At 45.0% G+C, this 18,772-nt stretch overlaps 1 protein-coding gene across 1 annotated transcript in view; it reads right to left on the bottom strand.

The window, feature by feature from the left end:
• Positions 1–18,772, bottom strand: part of GLB1 (galactosidase beta 1) — a 277,016-nt gene that overhangs the window by 245,990 nt on the left and 12,254 nt on the right. Inside the window, exons 2-4 of the mRNA XM_086964687.1 lie at positions 7,210–7,379; positions 5,050–5,200; positions 3,314–3,374 (exon numbers count right to left, since the gene is read on the bottom strand). Of these exons, the coding sequence (XP_086820813.1) occupies positions 3,314–3,374; positions 5,050–5,200; positions 7,210–7,379 (382 nt within the window). The remainder of the gene's footprint in view (positions 1–3,313; positions 3,375–5,049; positions 5,201–7,209; positions 7,380–18,772) is intronic.

The following is an 18,772-nucleotide window of genomic DNA, read 5'->3' as shown; positions in this document are numbered from 1 at the left end:
CCCCACCCCACCATGTGGTTACTCCCTGTGCAAGGGTGACTGTTGACTCTTCTTTGAGGACTCGGGACCCAACTCCTGTATCTCTTTCGTCCCAGCTAGCTCCCTGGAGGTTTCCCAACGTCTGCTGTCACCGCTGTTGATGCTTTATTTGTTTTCTCTGGGTGGTTCAAACCCAGACATAATGCACAATGTGTGGTTAGGAAACACTGTAGATGTGATACAATAACATTATTGAGATGGAATCCTTGGTTTGTAATATTGGCCCAAAAGCAGGATGCGTACGCACTCCATTCTTGATCTGAGATGCTACATGTCCATTTCTACTGTACAGTTGTCATGTGTGATGGCATGTAATGTATCATACTGTGCAACTTAACAACAACAACTTTTAAAAAAGCATCACTGATCCCTGTACTCGGAGTAAATTAAAGCTTGCACTGTTGATGTGTGTGCTGTAGTACTCCATTTGGAATAAAGCTTGTCCTGCTGCCCACAGAGCTAGAATTGTTTTGTGTGTGAGAAAGCGGGAAACATATGCTTCTTTATGTACACTGAATCAATATCCATCTAATCTGCTCTTACTCCATGCCCATGATGATCCTGCAAACAGCTATTAGTAATCCACTTTTCACATTACAGCAACCCTACTCAAATGCTGTAGAACAGTCAGATTTAAAGAGTAACACCTCTGCAGAGAAATTCTGATACTGTCCCATGATATATTTGAACTCTGCTGAGAAACTCTCCGACTGTCAGTAAAAAAGCAGAGGCCACATAGAGAAGTTGTGATACCGTCCAATTACAAAGGTAGCATCCATTCGGAAAGTGAGTGTCCTGTCATATTCAAATTATAATGACACTGCTGTCGGGTGCTGGTACTGGTGGAGATAACGCGCCGTTTGCTGATCTGGTCGAGATAGTTACCGACTAGAAACAAAGGGCGACCCACAGGCAGGGATGCAGCCCTACGCAATAATTGCGTACTAATCCTTATAGCCGGTAGGAGTTACCTTGGCTCATTAAGGTCTTGATGTGTTCAACAACGTTGCAGTGGTAAAAACGAATAGCTGTGAAGAAATTGCCTATAAAGTTGAGGAGGCAATGAAACAGGTCGGCTTGTGGTAACTGGTATACATGTTTAGCAGCCAACCTTGCTTTTTAACCTGGTAGGTTGCACAAAGTTAAAAATAAAGAATCAGTAATCGTGCATATCTATACATTTTAATTACACATTTTGATTATTACTTTTTCACATGTTTTTCACTGCACTCATATTTAGTTTTGAACACATTTACTTTTGGCTTGATGACCGCTGATGATGATAACAGGGCTTATCTGTCGAGTACCTATCAGATATCCGATGGTGGTTCGCCCGTGAGTGGTCATCTTGCCTTCGCACATTTTTTTCACAGTAGCACACATTATTGTTTGGGGCTTCTATATAGATTGTCGCAATTGGGATGGAGGTGGTTTTAATTTGGCAATAAACGTTGTACTCTATACCCCTAGTGCAACTAAGGAAAAGGGGAGATAATTGTAAAATTACGGTATGAGTTATACGTTTGAATTTAGATAGAACTGCCTATAAGGACCCAGTCATTGTTGTTAGAATGACTATATGAGTGGAGGGTGACTTGGGTTCTAATTGTACCCTCTGTGCTCCTTGTTGAATATAGGGTGCTGGTACTACCAAACTGTCCAACAAAGGGATAAGAGTCCTGCTTGGAAGAGCTGTAAGTGCAGCTACTGCCCAATTCACTGTATAGCGGCCCTTCAAAGAAGTGCCCCAACAGTTTGACATTGCAGTTCTCTTACAGCTCTGCCTAGAAGTGCTATTTCTGTTCGAGTTGGAGTACGGCAGCCCTCCTCGGAAGGGTTTATCCTATCCCATTCCAGTATGAGAGTCCTGCTAAGAAGTGCTGTTGCTGCCAGATTTAAGGTACAGAATCAACAACGAGAAGCCATGTATCTGTACCATTCAAAGTGCCATTGCCTTACTGAATACAGTCATAAAAGTACTACAAGGATAGCAGCTCTTTAGAGAAGAGGTGGAAGTTTCTCACACATCCTACTAGTGTGTATTGTACAAACCAGGGCAGGTAACTTAGTCTCTGCCCTCACTAATGGGACTATCCACAGGTTAAAGCACCCTTATTAGATAAACAAACAACCTTACAAAACTTGACAAACAATTGCTGGCTAATTCAATGTTTGTAAAAGAATCATCCACCACACCCAAGGCATTTAATCCATGTATTTGGTCGAATCAAGCCAGTGAATTAAAAAAGGAAATGGTGCCCACTGATTACCAGAGATACATGTTAAGTAATTTGAACAGTTTCCAATTGTCAGCTGATTCTTCAGTTGTCTCTGGGTGCCATAAAGATACATTTGCCAAGAAGGGAGGCAGGTGACAGCTGGAGTGTAAGAGAGTCACATCTTAGATCTAGAGGAGTGGCAATTTTTGCCCTGCCCTGGATGCTGCTGTATCACAGGGCATCCCTAGTTGCAGTGTATACACATTACCTTATGTAACAAGCTCTAAAGTGTGTGCCTTATTAACCCCTTGCATGCTGGTGACGGCCCGCGTCCGTCATGGCACACAGTGCTCGTGTGCGGATGACGGCCGGGAGCCGTCGCGACCATGCCTGCGATCGGAATGTGCTGCACAGGAGTGGAATTCGGACCGCAGGCAAGGGTTTAAACTGGTCGGGACCATTTATAAAAGAGTTTCATCCACTGAAATAATAATTTTCATTGGGTTCTAAAAAGATACTTTGATTATATTTGCATAGTTTTATAAGAAATATGGAAGTACAAACCAGGCAAAATGCTTCAGAAGCATAAAACGTGATTTTGATGTGATTCTGGTGATATTTTCAACACTGCAATATGACAAATTCTTTTGTAACATGCACACATAAATGGAACTGCACAAATTAATCTGCTGTCTGTGATACTGTAAGCTTTTGCTAATAGTTTTATGAAACTTTTTTTTATAAAGGGAAATGTAGTAGTCCACTGCTACTATATATCGGTAAGAAGCAGAGAGTGATCCCATCAAATCCCCAAAGAGCACATGTGGAAAACACTACAGGGGAACAGGATTTACTATAGGACCACAGAAGGGTCCCACATTATTCACTGTGAGGATGCAGGAATTCACTAGCATGTGCTTCTACGAACCCTGAAGGTCTTCTAGCTGGTAGAAGTTTAGGGAGGTAGAGTACATACCATGGCATGCCCTATAAAAGGGCAGAAGTAACATGGATACATTTTTTAGAATCTATGTTGAGTACAATCAGTCCATTACCTGGATCAGAGGATCGAAGAGATATGGTTTCCTTTTCTAATAACCAAGCAGGTAGACCACCCTACAAACGAAATATAAGTATAGCAGTCACTACAGCAGTTTATCAGTGGCATCGTAAAAACTTGACAAGAATTTAATTTAAAAAAACACAAGGTGCTTGGACCCAACAAGACCAAAAGCAAGTATTTCTTCTGGAAGAAGATTGGTTGAGCAGTACTCCACAAAATCAAGACACATGCACTAGATGTGTGTGCATATTATTGCTATGAGACACCCATCATTTCCTCTAAAGCTTTCAAGACTAAAGTCAAAATAACCAAAGATCGGTCTTTAAAGGATGTACTTCCTTTGCTCATCAGAGAGTTTCTCCTTGTGATAAAGGTGAACAAGGCCGAAAGCGTCAAAGCCCTCGGGTGATTAATTCCACATTCTTACTCTCAGTGCAGGTTCAACTGCATCACAAAGTATTTTTCAGGATTAGCCACATCTGGCTGAATACATTTCAAAAGGAATTGAACTGACTAACCAAAAAAATATATATTAGGTAAATATTGAGCTTTTTCACATTTGCTGGGATTTCAGTGTCTGGAGAAATACCAGCAGCCCTGCAGAAATAGAAGTCTTATTAGAACACACTAATAGCCATGCATCAAAATTGGTAGACTTAGAAAAAATATCTTCTTAAACGATTTTAGGCTCAATTGTGCAACTGATTACACTACACTTTGAACATGAATAACAGATGGGTTAAGTAATATTTCATGTTTTTGTATAGTGCACTTCTGCCACAGGCACACCTTATAGTAAAGAATACAGTAGCAAAGGGCTGGTAGAAGAACTATGTAAAGAGCATTGCATGAATAGCTCTTTCATAGACAAGAATAGTTTCAGTAATGAGTGAGTTACAGAACAAGGACCATTTGTGGAGTCTGAAGCATTAGAAGCTGAACACTCATAGTGTGTGTTCCATACATCCGCGTAGTAGTGAGGTGTCTCAGTAATAACAAATAACAGGGGAACTTCAAATCAGAAAGGGTCAATTTATGTAGGAGTGTTGGGCATGCACATTTGATTTTTACACAATACACAGACTTTAAGAACTTGCCTTGTCTCCACCTAGATGATGGAATTTCCAATTTTAGATTTAGGCGCAGATTTTTGGACATTACGCTGTGGGCAACTAGATCAAACCCCAAAAACTTGTACGTTTCGAGGTACTAACATACCCCTTTGAAGAGGGCTTCCCAACCTGAAAAGACAAGCAAATATACTCTTGTCGAACAAGGACTACGTGCATTTCTGAGACCGGAATGGGAAGGACAGAAACCTCAAATTTAATGGGGGTTTGGAGGATGGGGTTTCTCCGATGGTAACATTTTATTTCACTCGGACAAATACAACTTTTGAGTAACTGCATCTGAAACCATACTGCCCCATATCAGTTTTCAACTAAGTCCAAATTCAGCATGCATACTTTTTCGGCCTCAATGTAATCCTGAGAAACCACTGTGACAGTTTCCTAGAAGTAATTCTAGGATTCCTTGACAAGACCATAGAAGCGAGAAATGTTGTCCAAAAGTAAAAAGAATTCCATAGGATTACATTTCCGACTATTTTTGGCAAACTTTTGTGAATTGAGTCATAAATGTTCAAACTCTAGAACTGTTTCAACAGCTTAAGTTTACATCAATGAAGAATAGTAGTCAACAAATCTCATCTAGTAAATAGCAACCTACCATGTCCCATTCTGCACAGATGTAGGGTCCAGCCCGTAAGACAATTAGCAAACCGAGCTCATTCGCCAGTCTTAGAAAGGCTTCTATATCTTGGTCTCCAGTGAATTGATAATTTTCAGGTTCAGGCTCATGGAAGTTCCATGGAACATACCTGTAAAACAAAAAAAGACACAGACAAACACAATCAAATGCTAACATTAAACACCAAGGCCCTTATAAAGAATATCATATTCTTTCGGTTTCACAACTGGTCATTTCAACAGCTAAAGGTAAGTGAAAGATTCAGGTGACCAGCTATCCACAAATGGACAATTGACCGGGAAACAAGGTTTCGAAATACTGATTTCCCTGGTAACTCCTCATTTCTCAATGACCTCTTTGGGAGGAACCCGGATGACCATAGTTTTCCTGTACTAAGGAATTACCGCTACTTGTGCATTTGTAATTGCAGATCTATCCAGTGCTACTTAGAATGAGGGCCCAATAGGGCAGATCATAGTTGTGATTTGATGCGTCTCTATTTTACTCTAATCCTATTTGGACTGGAGTCATTTTTTGTAATTTAAATTTTACAGCACTAATCCCAGCCCCCTTACTCCACATGCCAGATGTGATCACTCCAGGAGCTTTAAAAGAGTTCAACACGATAGGGCCGTAGGTTAATAAGGAGTAAAAGTAGAATGGGCATTGACAAAAAGAACAGGTCTAGGATTAGATGCAAAAGTAATTAAACATCTCTAGCTTCTAAAAACAGCTCGCCAAGAAATAAAGAATTAAAGGGGAGGCAGCATTTCCATAAGCATGCCTTCAAGTTCCTGTCAAATGAATCAACTAACACCCTAGAAAACACCCTCTGGGAAACATCCGGAAGTGGAATACCCCTATGGAAGTTCTTCAGGTTGTTTGATGATTAACCCCTTAGCTGCGGCGTCTATTCCGCCACAGTGCTAAAGGGGTGGGGGGCCGCGCGGCGCTCCCGTGTTTGTGACGGAACCGCTCCGTCACAAGCCTCGGGTGGGCTGTGCTTGTGACGGAACGGTTCCGTCACTGCCCCACCCGCCTAATAGAACACTCAGCGCAGGCGTGGAATTCGCGCCGCGCAGGCGCGGCTAGCGGGCCGTGGCGGAACCGTTCCGTCCCCAGCACAGCCCACCCGAGGCTCATGACGGAACGGTTCCGTCACGAGCACGCAAGGGGTTAAGTAGCATAATTTTTCCATACCCGCTATGTTATCAAATTGGTGACAAGTTCTGGGCAATGTACACATGCTGTACAGACATAACCATCCAGCTTCGGAATCTGGAAAGAGGGAGCTCAGCTCTTTGCTTTGGGGCTTTTTCTGGCTCCAACTCATTTGTATCTTAAACGGCGTCAGACTATGGCTAGAATTCTTTTCAAGTTTAAAATATATAAAAACATGGAAAATGGCTCACTCTCTTCCTATACTTCACTTTTTCAGCTAAGTGGGACATATGGCCATACATAGGTAAACGTGGTAAGCATCAGTTTTCTTAGAGGCAAACTACTTTGTTTGAAAATGCGTATCGAATTCATGACACACTCAGATTTTCCATGACACAATTGCTAAATGAGGGTCGAGTACAACAAAACGTAATTATCATCTATAAAGAAAACATCGCCCTCCAAAGAGCACTCATAGTCTCACTTTCCAGCAATACCTTAACATGATGCCATGGTGTTAAAAGTACTTATGTTTGAACGGCACCCAAGGCCGCCATTATCCTTTTTAAAAGACTCTCTTTCCAATAGAACGATGGCACAGTGGAGTAGGGGAGGCTACACGAGACATAAGCAGCAACATGGTTGCCCATCCCAGCGGAGTCCAAAGGCCAATCCCGACTCAGCAGCTGTCCCTCTAGGTTTACTTTCCATTGTCCTTTTTGGTTTTCCATCTTAGACTACCAGAGCTTGGCATTATGTAGCCCTATGTGAATATGCTGTTAAGGTCACTTGGCTGGTTGTTTCTTTGTAAACATCAATCAGTTTGCCATGTTTAACACTTTGTGTAGCATACGTAAGGTTTTATGAGGTTACATTTACGAATGAGATGTGGGCCCGAGTTAGTTGCATATCTTTGATGCACGTTCTAACAGTAATATAACATGATACCATTGTGACCACTGTGTTAAAAGTACTTACGTTTGCACGGCATCCAAGCCCGCCATTTTCATTTTTAAAAGACGGTCTTTCCAATAGAACGATGGCACACGGGAGTAGTGGAGGCTACCCGAGATGTATCGAAAAGGTTTCCCATCCTTGCTGAAGCAGTTGTGGTCATAGTCAATTTCAAATGTTCTCTGTGACGTTCCCTGGGTATAAGTAAACATAATTTATATCAGCTACAAATTTACAGTACTGGAATAGTTGTGAACAGTTGCTCTTGTAAGGCTAATAGCTTGTACCTTCAAAACAAACCTTCTGAAACTCCTTATGTTGTATAATGGCTCTACAGCAACATCATATCCACTGTAATTAAGTCTTACAATCAAAGGTGCCTCTTCACACATGCATCCAGTCACTCATCCTTGCACACATGCATCCATTAATGCACCCACTAGTCCCTCCACAATAAAACAGTCATACAAACTCAACAAGCATATACATGATAAATTAAACAAATAAAAGTAGAAAACAGGCTTCCGCATAAGGAGGAGAGTATATGCTTGCAATAAATAATAAGTACAAAGTTAAACGGTGCAGTGTGTGGTCAGTAAACCCTGCACTGCTTAGCCATCTTGGAATTGTATTACGCATGATGTATCACTGTTGAACAGATCCAAGATGGCCGTTCATGCTGCTCAAAACTAGGAGGCCGACTTGAAACAGTACAAAAATAAACGATTGGATGCAGAGTTTAAAAGAATAGATCCACACAGAATGCAAGACTCTGCAGATAAAAAGAGCAGGAAGTGGATTTCCTGCTAGCGCTGTCTGAGTAGACACAGGCACTCTATGAAGAAAAGAAAAATAGGAAAGAACCACATAAGGACCTATAAAAAGATCAAATGGAGAATAAAAGATTGGCTTATCAACCCTCGAACTGAAACCCAAATAATTTCAGGCAACTGTGCATATGTGATTGTGTGAAATGCTGTTACTCCCCGGTATATAGGGCAAATGGCTTAAGATCGCCAGCATTTTCACCGATGCTCTATGCAGTCATGGGCGGAAAAAGAATGTGAATGATACTTGATAAGACACAAGTCTGGAGACGGCTGACCCACAGGGCCTGTATGCTTGTGTGTGAATGTGTGCGTTTTATTAAAAAAAAACCTGATATGCAGCAAAAGCTACAAGGCCAGACCTAACAGACATTGGCAAAGCCAAAAGATGTCACCTATGCAAGAGCTATTGTCAATGTCTTTTAGCCATGCTGTAGAGAAGCATGGCTCACAATTTCGGGTGAAAAAGCGTTATGACGCAGCCAGCATTGACCATGTCATATCACTGTTTTTCTGAAGGAAGCAGTGGGGCAAGAAACATAATGTGGGAGGGTGCAAAATTTGACTAAAAGTGTTCTGTTATGACTCTCAAAAACACTGGAAACGAATGGCATTGGTGACCAGGGGACCAGAATTTGCTGGGACAGGCCAGGTTTTTCAGCACCTGCCCTGGCAGATCACACTAAATTCAGAACGTTTGTTAAATGCTCCAGTTTCACCTGAACTAGAATGTACTTTATGCTCTAAATCTCTGAATGCAGTAAACAAGCGCTTCTGATGCTTCTAAACACTTTCTTTCAAACATTAAAACAGCAGAACATCAAACCGAGGTGTTAATAGGCCGTGCGAAAAGTTTAAAACGGAAATGCTGTTTGTAGGAAAAAAGCAAACAAGTAGGCTTTCCCGCATTAAAACACCTCCAATCTGAGCTTAAAAACACATTAAAGGCTAGCAAAGACCCCCACCCCTAAAAAACCGATTTAACCACATGGAGAAAGCCCTCTTACAAAACAAAACAAGCATTTACAATGCAATGGTCTCAGCATTATTAAAGGTAGAGCTATTGGCATTGCTCATGACATTTTTTTTTAAAATCATAAATAAATGGCATTGTCATTTACAATGCCAATAGCTTTATCGCTCGCAAATGCATGACCTATTGCATTAACACCCACACATAGCCACACACAAAAAGCCACACACACACACATACAGAGCCACCCACACAATCTGCACTCTGCACTCACAATCTGCACTCTGCACTCACAATCTGCACTCTGCACTCACAATCTGCACTCTGCACTCACAATCTGCACTCTGCATTCACCAAGCACCAGAATGGTTCCATAACACGAGAGAGAATCATGCCCCACCAATTTGGAAATCACTGTAGGGTGAACACAGTTTAGCTGTCTGTCACAGTTCTTTAGGCAGTGTGATTAACTTCGAAGTAGCCCTTTTTCATTAATAAGGATTGTCGCAATCCCAAATATGTCTTCTTGGGCTGTGGGATAAAGCACATCGCCTTATACGGATCTCAAAATCGACCATACCTTCTTAGGGACTTAAACTTCCATGCAATTGCTATTCTCAGTAAAACTGGATTTCAGAATCAAATAGTCTCGAAGTTTATCATACGCCTCAAGCATACTCAAGTTTGAAGGTTCGTGGGGAGAGATGACATTGCTTAATTCTGAAGCATTAATAGGGGGCCTTTTATACAGGTAAAGTGCACACTCAAGTATCAACAAGATTTAACACTCAACCATATGTGGCTTTCATGCCCAGCACCACACTGGAGTTGCACCACTCTTCAGCATCGGTGCACTTTCACCATAGAACATTAGCAATTGCAAAATAATTATCCCTGTGTATGCAGAAATAGGCAAGACAGGCCCTGATTTCGACATCTGTGTTGAAGTAAACTCATTCCAAGCTTTTTTATGCAGCAAGCACACCATTTACCATAATCTTTTGAGAGTCAAAAAAACATGAAGTATGCGGGCACAACAATTCCAATTTTCTAAAAAAAATTCTCTCTCAGTTAAGCTTTTCTTTCCAAAGTCAGAGTAATTGTGTTAAAAGTGATTAGAAGCACATGAACACATGATTTCATACACAGTATTCTTAGATTGAGCATATTACAATTATTATTATAGGAGACAGTGCACGCCTGGGGTTTTGTACAGATGAATAAGTAGCTTATCGCGTCAGTATGAGGACTGCACCTTAGTATTTCATCCCAGTGCCACAGTAAATACCCATCCTCCCTATACTAGGTACGAGAGGCCTTCTGGGAATCCATAAGGAAGCCATATTGGACCCACAGTGCACTTAAGGGCTGGGTCACTGAGAGTCCTCCCTTTGTTGCCTTTTTCTATGGTGAATCCCTCCCTAACACTAACCCTTAAACAACATGCCACTGATCAGTGTATGTTATATTTCTTTCTCTTGAGTTTTTGTACTAACGCTTCCGATGGTGCACAGTGTTCACAATCCACGAAGTGGTCTGCAGGAAAGTGGGTGCGCGACTCACAAAGCTGGCAAGGGATAGCCACCTGTACAATATCCTGGCCTTACTCTGCTAAACAATGGCGACAAATCTATTTAAAAATCACGAGGCAGAAGAAAAAACAAGCAAAAAAAAAAGATGCTTGTTTGACAAAGGACCTTTTTATTCTGGCTAATTAAGCAGTTGGACACACCTGCCTGTTCGCGACTCTGCTTTGTACAGCCAGCGCTGGCTGAATCATGCGAGGCTGCAGCTAAATAGGCCACGCTATGAAAGAAGGCTAATTAACCCCTAGGAGAAGGAAGGCAATACTGCACAGGCCCAGCTGCTGAATGTGACAAGATTAGCATTTCCCTAAAGTTGATGGGCAAAACCTAGGCGCAGCAACGGCGTTACAGAACAAGCATGCTCCACTGTGCTTGGGATGACATCTAAAAGAATGCTGGACCGGGAAACAGCGTTTTGTGCGATAGAACCTGATAAAAATGACATACACTACAAATTTCAGAATCACCTCATATCCTGCTGCCTCTATGACATAATCCCAGTTACAAAATCCCATTCTTAGTTGAATGTCACTCTCCTGTTTGCCCTCTGCAGGCAGCACTGCCTCCCCACACGTAAGGATCACAGGAGACCATTACCCACACAACGTACCCTACCAACACTTACGCACCCCTTTATCCCTGTGCATACAATCTCACTACTCACCGCTGGAGCAACCACTCCCCAGCCCATGGCACAGTACACTCAAGGAAGCTGCCAGGCTGGAGCTTTTACAGTGACGTCACCAGTGCGCGCCGCTCGCGGGAATAATTGAATCGGAGGGAAGCGAGTGTACAGCGATCAAGTGGCAAACATAAACTCAGGGAATCGGAGAGTAAGCGTAAACGTTTCAGTCCGATGTGTGCATGCGAAGGATGAAGTAAGGCGTACTCGGAGGCTGAGCCAAATGACACATTTGCATGGCTTGCATGACACTTAGTAACCCGAGTAAAAGCAAGGCAGTAATGCCGGTGTAAATAGATACATTTTAAAAATGACTCCCTTTTAAGAATCAAATGTTTTATAAAGTCCTTGAAATATCTACACAAATTACTAAAGTGCTGATGCCAGAAAGGTGACAGTAAAACAGACAACGCGTGTTAGGTGCACAGATCCTATCAGTGCAGCTCACTGTCAGTATCACAAGCTGGGGCAGTTAGGCACAGATCAGAACTACAGTAGGCTTATGGTATTGAGTGCAAACTTAGCCAAAAGGCAGCGGAGCGCTGACAGGTTCAAAGGCAGGAATACGTTCAACGAGTCATCGGAGAGTTAGCTGGTTCTTGGAGAAAAGTGAACTTTTTCTTCATTGTGCTGTAGTGTTCGTTAAGAAGGCGAATCTTAAACTCTATCCTAAATAGGTATCCCGGTAGGCATGATCTCTGGTATCACAGCTCGCGGGATGTATGTATGTAGGGAGCTGCCGAAAGGCATCAGACACGAAGAATACAGCCCTCCCCAATCCCCATTCCCTGAAGAAGCACTCTCAGCCCGTTCCGATGGAGGTGGGGAAGGCGTGTCAACCGCAGAGACATAGACGGCTCCCGGACAGCCCGCCTGCCGCCTTCCCCATTCCGGTAAAAGCCCGAAGTCCACTCACCAGCCAGCCGGAGCGGTGAGAATGAGAGGCGGAGCCGCACAGACAACGCGGGGAAGGCACAGCCCCAGCTTTGAGCATGCACTCGAGGACCGGCTGCGGCGAATACCCCAGAGAGTGGACCATTTACTGATCGCTGAGACTGTTGAATGTTAAGCACTCCCTTGCCCGTGTGAACTTAAAACTCGTAACCAGCCGAGACCCAACAGTAATGCAGTGGGAACCGTGTTTAATAGACTTCGCACTTAAGAATACTTTTTATTTTCCTAGAGCGGCAGCTAGGCTTGTGTGAAAGTATAGCGCAAATTAAGAACAAGGGATAGTTACCTCATGTCCGACGCTGCTCGAGCAGCAAAATGGCGGCCCTAAACATCCGAAAATTTCGGATTCGGGGCTTGTTTTTGGCGTTCTGAGTGACGGATGACGTCACAGGTGGGAAGAACGCCAAAAACACGCCCCCGAATCCGAAAGACACGGGGCTTTATTGGAGTGACTCCCTTCTCCTCCAATGGCTGGCCTCCGTTTAGGAAGCCAGCCAATGGAGGAGAATGGAGGAGAGAGGCGGGTTCCAAGCCCCCTAACTCCAAAACATTAATTCTTCGGGACTCCGCCCTCACTGCTTCGCAGTGAGAGCTACGGTCCCTCAACCTAAAAAAATTCTTTACAGTCACACCCTCTTCGTGAATAGAGCACAGTAGGGTTGAGAAGTGACCTAACGTGGAACCTAAACGGCAGACGGCACTGGCAACAGCAATGGGGCCTGATCTCTTCACAACAAAGAACAAAATAACCCCATGTTGCTTCAGATCATTTTGTACCTGAGCTCACACAAACCAATCAACTCCCTCGCAAGTAAAATGTCGAAGCCCATCAATGGTAGTGAAAGCACAACGGGAGAGAGAGTGGGAGTTAAGCAACAACACAGACAACGGTAGAGTGTGAGGTAAGAAGCAACATGGACAACGGCAGGGTGGGGGAGAAGTTGCAACACAAAACAATACCAACAAGGGAAAAATAAAGAAAATATTACTTTGAATAACCACGCCCAAATTTAAAAATGGCGCCGCTTTTGTGACGCCATTTATGCCCGACCGCCGCCGGAAGAAGTTGAGAAGTTGCTGAGTCCTCCAGTGAGTGCTTGCTGTTCTGCCCCCTCGTTGCTCGTGCTTGCTGTCCTGCCCCCCACTCGTTGCTTGTGCTTGCTGTCCTGCCCCCCTTGTTGCTCGCGCTTGCTGTCCTCCGTTGCTTGTGCTTGCTCCCCTGCCCCCCTCGTTGCTTGTGCTTGCTGTCCTGCCCCCCCTCGTTGCTTGTGCTTGCTGTCCTGCCCCTCGTTGCTTGTGCTTGCTGTCCTGCCCCCCTCGTTGCTTGTCCTTGCTGTCCTCCGTTGCTCGTGCTTGCTGTCCTGCCCCCCGTTGCTTGTGCTTGCTGTCCTGCCTCCTCGTTGCTTGTGCTTGCTCCCCTGCCCCCGTTGCTTGTGCTTGCTGTCCTGACCCCTCGTTGCTTGTGCTTGCTCCCCTGCCCCCCGTTGCTTGTGCTTGCTGTCTTGCCCCTAGTTGCTTGTGCTTGCTGTCCTGCCCCCCCTCGTTGCTCGTGCTTGCTCCCCTGCTCCCCGTTGCTCGTGCTTGCTGTCCTGCCCCCTCGTTGCTTGTGCTAGCTGTCTTGCCCCCTCGTTGCTTGTGCATGCTGTCCTGCCCCCCTCGTTACTCGTGCTTGCTGTCCTCCGTTGCTCGTGCTTGCTGTCCTGCCCCCGTTGCTTGTGCTTGCTGTCCTGCCTCCTCGTTGCTTGTGCTTGCTCCCCTGCCCCCGTTGCTTGTGCTTGCTGTCCTGACCCCTCGTTGCTTGTGCTTGCTCCCCTGCCCCCCGTTGCTTGTGCTTGCTGTCTTGCCCCTAGTTGCTTGTGCTTGCTGTCCTGCCCCCCCTCGTTGCTCGTGCTTGCTCCCCTGCTCCCCGTTGCTCGTGCTTGCTGTCCTGCCCCCTCGTTGCTTGTGCTAGCTGTCTTGCCCCCTCGTTGCTTGTGCATGCTGTCCTGCCCCCCTCGTTACTCGTGCTTGCTGTCCTCAGTTTCTTGTGCTTGCTCCCCTGTCCCCCCGTTGCTTGTGCTTGCTGTCCTGCCCCCTCGTTGCTTGTGCTTGCTCCCCTGCCCCCCCGTTGCTTGTGCTTGCTGTCCTGCCCCCTTGTTGCTCGTGCTTGCTCCCCTGCCCCCCTCCATTGCTTGTGCTTGCAGTACTGACCCCTCGTTGCTTGTGCTTGCTCCCCTTCCCCCACGTTGCTTGTGCTTACTGTCTTGCCCCCTCGTTGCTTGTGCTTGCTGTCCTGCCCCCCCTCGTTGCTCGTGCTTGCTCCCCTGCCCCCGTTGCTTGTACTTGCTGTCCTGCCCCCTCGTTACTCGTGCTTGCTCCCCTGCCCCCGTTGCTTGTGCTTGATGTCTTGCCCCCTCGTTGTTTGTGCTTGCTGTCCTGCCCCCCCTCATTGCTCGTGCTTGCTGTCCTCCGTTTCTTGTGCTTGTGCTTGCTGTCCTGCCCCCTCAATGCTTGTGCTTGCTCCCCTGCCCCCCCCCATTGCTGGTGCTTGCTGTCCTTCCCCCTCAATGCTCGTGCTTGCTCCCCTCCCCCCCGCCGTTGCTTGTGCTTGCTGTCTTGCCCCCTCGTTGCTTGTGCTTGCTCCCCTGCCCCCGTTGCTTGTGCTTGCTGTCTTGCCCCCTTGTTGCTTGTGCTTGCTGTCCTGCCCCCCCCCCCGTTGCTCGTGCTTGCTGTCCTCCGTTGCTTGTGCTTGCTCCCCTGCCCCCCACGTTGCTTGTTTTCTTATAGTGGCTTATCTTTCAATGCTAATGTTTAAGTGAAACTGTATGGATCAACAAAATGGGGTGCTGAACTGTTCCTTAGATAAGGAAGTGTGTGTATCTGGCGTGACCGGAGGTGAAGATGTGACACCTTTGGGCATCTATTTTGTTGTAAGTATTTGCCTCACACACCCATACAGGTGTCATGCTTCATCATCGGCGTTGCTCCTCGTCGGGGAGGCGGTGCAATCCCCGACGGGCTCACCTCAAAGAGGGGCTCTTTGGTGGAGATCTTTTAAATCCAACTGCCATATGGTGAAGTGCGAGTGTGCGGGTGATGCAGTATGTAGCCTGGGTAGTGATTTAAAATGAAGTACAGGGTACCGGAAACTACTTTATTCTGGGGGTCCCCTACTGCAATTAAAAGCGTGAATATAACTATCTAGGTGCCAGCAGGTTAGGTATAGTGGCCCTAGATTAGATTTGGAACGAAATTGGTCAACATGTTTCTCGCCTGGGTAAAATACCCGCGATTCATCAGGACCTATAGTGGGTAAAAGCAAGGTCTACAAACATTAAACAACATGCTGGTGTCATGTGCCTAATACCGAAATTGTGGAATACTTTGTGTTACCTCTGTAGCTTTGTCCTATGCCTAATGGTCAGGGACTAAATGCCACAACAATGCTCGGCGGGTTGGTACTGCAGGATGGAACCCATGAGGTATGGCTCTCAATCACCGCGTACTAGCTTCCTCACCTACCCATCGCCGCCGAGCTCGGATAGAATATAAAATCCTGAATCCAGCATTGATATTACAGAGCTGTAAACGATATGAAATGAATTTCTTAACATTTTTCAGAATTTGAATTTCCTAATGTTTTCATTAGAAATTTGAGGGCACCTTGTAAGACTGTTCGCTGAAGGACTTTGGGTTCAGACTATTTAATTCTAACTGCTCTTGCGCCTCAGGTTTAACATATTGCTAACATATTGCTAACATGCTGGTTGTTCTTACCCTCCTCTACTTTGAAATCTTTTCTTTAGCGCATCACTTATTGCTCGATTTGAAGGTGTTGAAGTTAAGGCTTGTTGTCATAATCCTATTAGTTTTTCCTTACGTGACTGGTTATTTCCAGAGGACAGATTTAAAAGTGGCTATCGGATAAACTTGTACAAATGGCAAATTTGTCTGTTTCATACATTTTGCATAGCTATGGCTAAAATGGGTGACAGATTCTGGCATCCATTCACACTTTGGTCTAAACTGTAACAGGCGCTACTATTGAGCAATCCTACATCCACGGCGACCACATAACTCAGTAATTCGAGAACTTTCTGCACCTGTTAATCTTATTCCTTTTATCTCGTATTCATCATAATACACCATGTTCCTTCTGTCTATTAATTACCAGCCAGCTCTTCTCTTAGCGAGTGGTACCATCTCACTTCTCTCCCTGAATACTTGCATATGAAAGTTGACAACGCAGCATTTATGGTCCTACCAGTGTGCTCGATGGTAAAAAATTTTGCGAGCGATTAAGCTATTGGCATTGTAAATGACAATGCCATTTATTTATGTTTTAAAAACAAAAACATAAATAAATAAAATGTCATGAGCAATGCCAATAGCTCTAACTTTAACAATGCCGAGACCATTGCATTGTAAATACTTGTTTCAGAATGGTGGTGCGGGGTACCATATATATGTTGAACAGTTGAGGGAAGAGAACGGATCCTTGGGGGACACCTCTGGTCACGGGGAGGTCAGCTGTAAAGGATTTGAATTTAACTCTTTGGGAGCGATTCTGAAAGAAGGAGGAGAACCATTGAAGGACCACTTCGTCCGCACCTACCCACTCTTTGAGAGCCTTGATAAGAGGCATGTGGTCTACCATGTCAAAGGCTGCTGACAAGTCTAGGAGGATGAGTAGACAACAATGGTCTGAATCAAGGGAGTTGCGGATGTCATCCACGATGTTGAGGATTGCAGTTTCGGTGCTACAGCCTTTTCTAATGCCCGATTGGTGGTGGTCAAGTAGATTAATATTGTCAATCTGTTTGTTCAGTTGGCGGAGCATGTATTTTTCTAGGATTTTGGCTAGGAAGGGGAGATTGGAGACTGGTCTGAAGTTATTCCGGTCGTTAGTGTCTAGGCCTGGTTTCTTCAGAAGAGGTGTAACTTGGCCGACTTTGAGGCAGTCTGGTATGATGCCAGTTTTTAGGGAGCTGTTTATGATATAGCACCACAGTGGTGGAAGGGTGAGTTTCAGTTCTTTGGCCACTTGGGAGGAATGGGGTTGAGGTTGTGAGATGAGGGCTTTGAGGAGGAGATTAAATTGAGGATCTCAGCTTCGTGGATGGGGTCGAAGGAAGACCAAGTCATTGCGGGTCGCCCTCTAAAGGTGGTTTCGGTTGCCGGGGTGCCGTTTTTGCCGGGAGGACGGAGGTTAATGTCGAGTGATAGTTCGGTCTTGGAGATTTTTTCATTAAAGAAGTTGTCGAAGTTGTCACATAGGGTTTTAGAAGGCTGGACATGGGTAGTTGATGGCTTGGATGTTTGTTTTTTTGATGATGTCAAAGAGTCTCTTGGTCTGTTTTTTGCCTTGTCCAGCGCAGTACAGAAAAAGATGTTTTTTTCGTTATTGATATGCTTTTTATACCTTCTTCTTGCTGATCTGAGTTCTTCGCAATGGCTGGGGGAGAGATTCTTTCTCCAGAGACGTTCTGTGGCTCTAAGTTGTCTTCTTTCTTCGTTGATGTCCTTGTTAAACCAGGTTCTGGATGGGGTGTTCCTAGGTTTTTTCAGTTTCATGGGTGCTAGTTGGTCTATGACGGCTGACGAGGTTATGCTGTAGTGTGAAGTAAGTTCAGCAGATGAGAGACCCTCAGGGCAGATGCGCAAGAGGGAGGATATTCTTTCTTCTAAATCAGCTGTGTTGATCTGCGATAGGTTCCTAGACCATGTAGGGGGGTCTGTGATGGAGGGTTGACACAAGATCGGTTGAGAGAGGTGGAATAAGATTAGGTGATGGTCTGAACAGTCGACCGTAAGGATGTGGTCTATAGTAATTGCGTCATGTTGGGCGATGATGGCGTCCAGAATTGCCCCTTTATTGTGAGTCTCTTTTGAGCAGTGCTGGGTAAGGTTGTTGGAGTGTAGTAGCTCATTCAGGAATTGTACAGTGGCACTGTTCTCGTCTTTCCAGTGGAGATTGAGGTCGCCTAGAATGAGGTTGTTGGTCTCTCGGAGAGAACATTGGGCGATCAGGTCTGACAGGTGTTCCGTGAACATGGCGGTGTTGCCTGGGGGATGGTATAGGAGGTGGCAATGCAGTAGGTTGTTGTTGGTGATTTTGATGTTGGTAGTTAGGCATTCAAAGAAGTTGTATTTAAAGGTATCAATTTCAGACACTGATAAGTTGTTGTTGTGAATAATTGCCAAGCCTCTACCTTTTTGGTCTTTCCTATCTTTGTTGATGATAGAGAAGCCCGTAGGTACGAGCACATCTAGGATAGGAGGAGAGGAATCATTTAGCCAGGTCTCGGTGATGAAGGCTACGCCTATGTCATGGTCGAGGATGGATTCTGCCAGCTCTGTAGCATGTTTCGTGGCAGATCTGCAGTTTATGAGCATGCAGTTGGTACGGGGAGTCTCTTTTTTTGGTTCAGTAGGGATGTTGATGAGGGAGGATGGCGGTCTAGGGGGGTTCGGGAAGGAGTGGTCACTTCTGAATCCGGTGATTACCTGAACATAGATTGCAGGACGTGGGAGGAAGGGGTGGTGTAAGATGAGGCCAGCTCGAGCGCTTCCTCCGAGGGCATAG

The sequence above is a fragment of the Lissotriton vulgaris genome, chromosome 4_1 (genome assembly GCF_964263255.1).
Source record: "Lissotriton vulgaris chromosome 4_1, aLisVul1.2, whole genome shotgun sequence".
Classification (NCBI taxonomy): domain Eukaryota; kingdom Metazoa; phylum Chordata; class Amphibia; order Caudata; family Salamandridae; genus Lissotriton; species Lissotriton vulgaris.
Note: the sequence above shows the minus strand (reverse complement) of the source record. Positions and strands in the feature narration are given on the sequence as shown.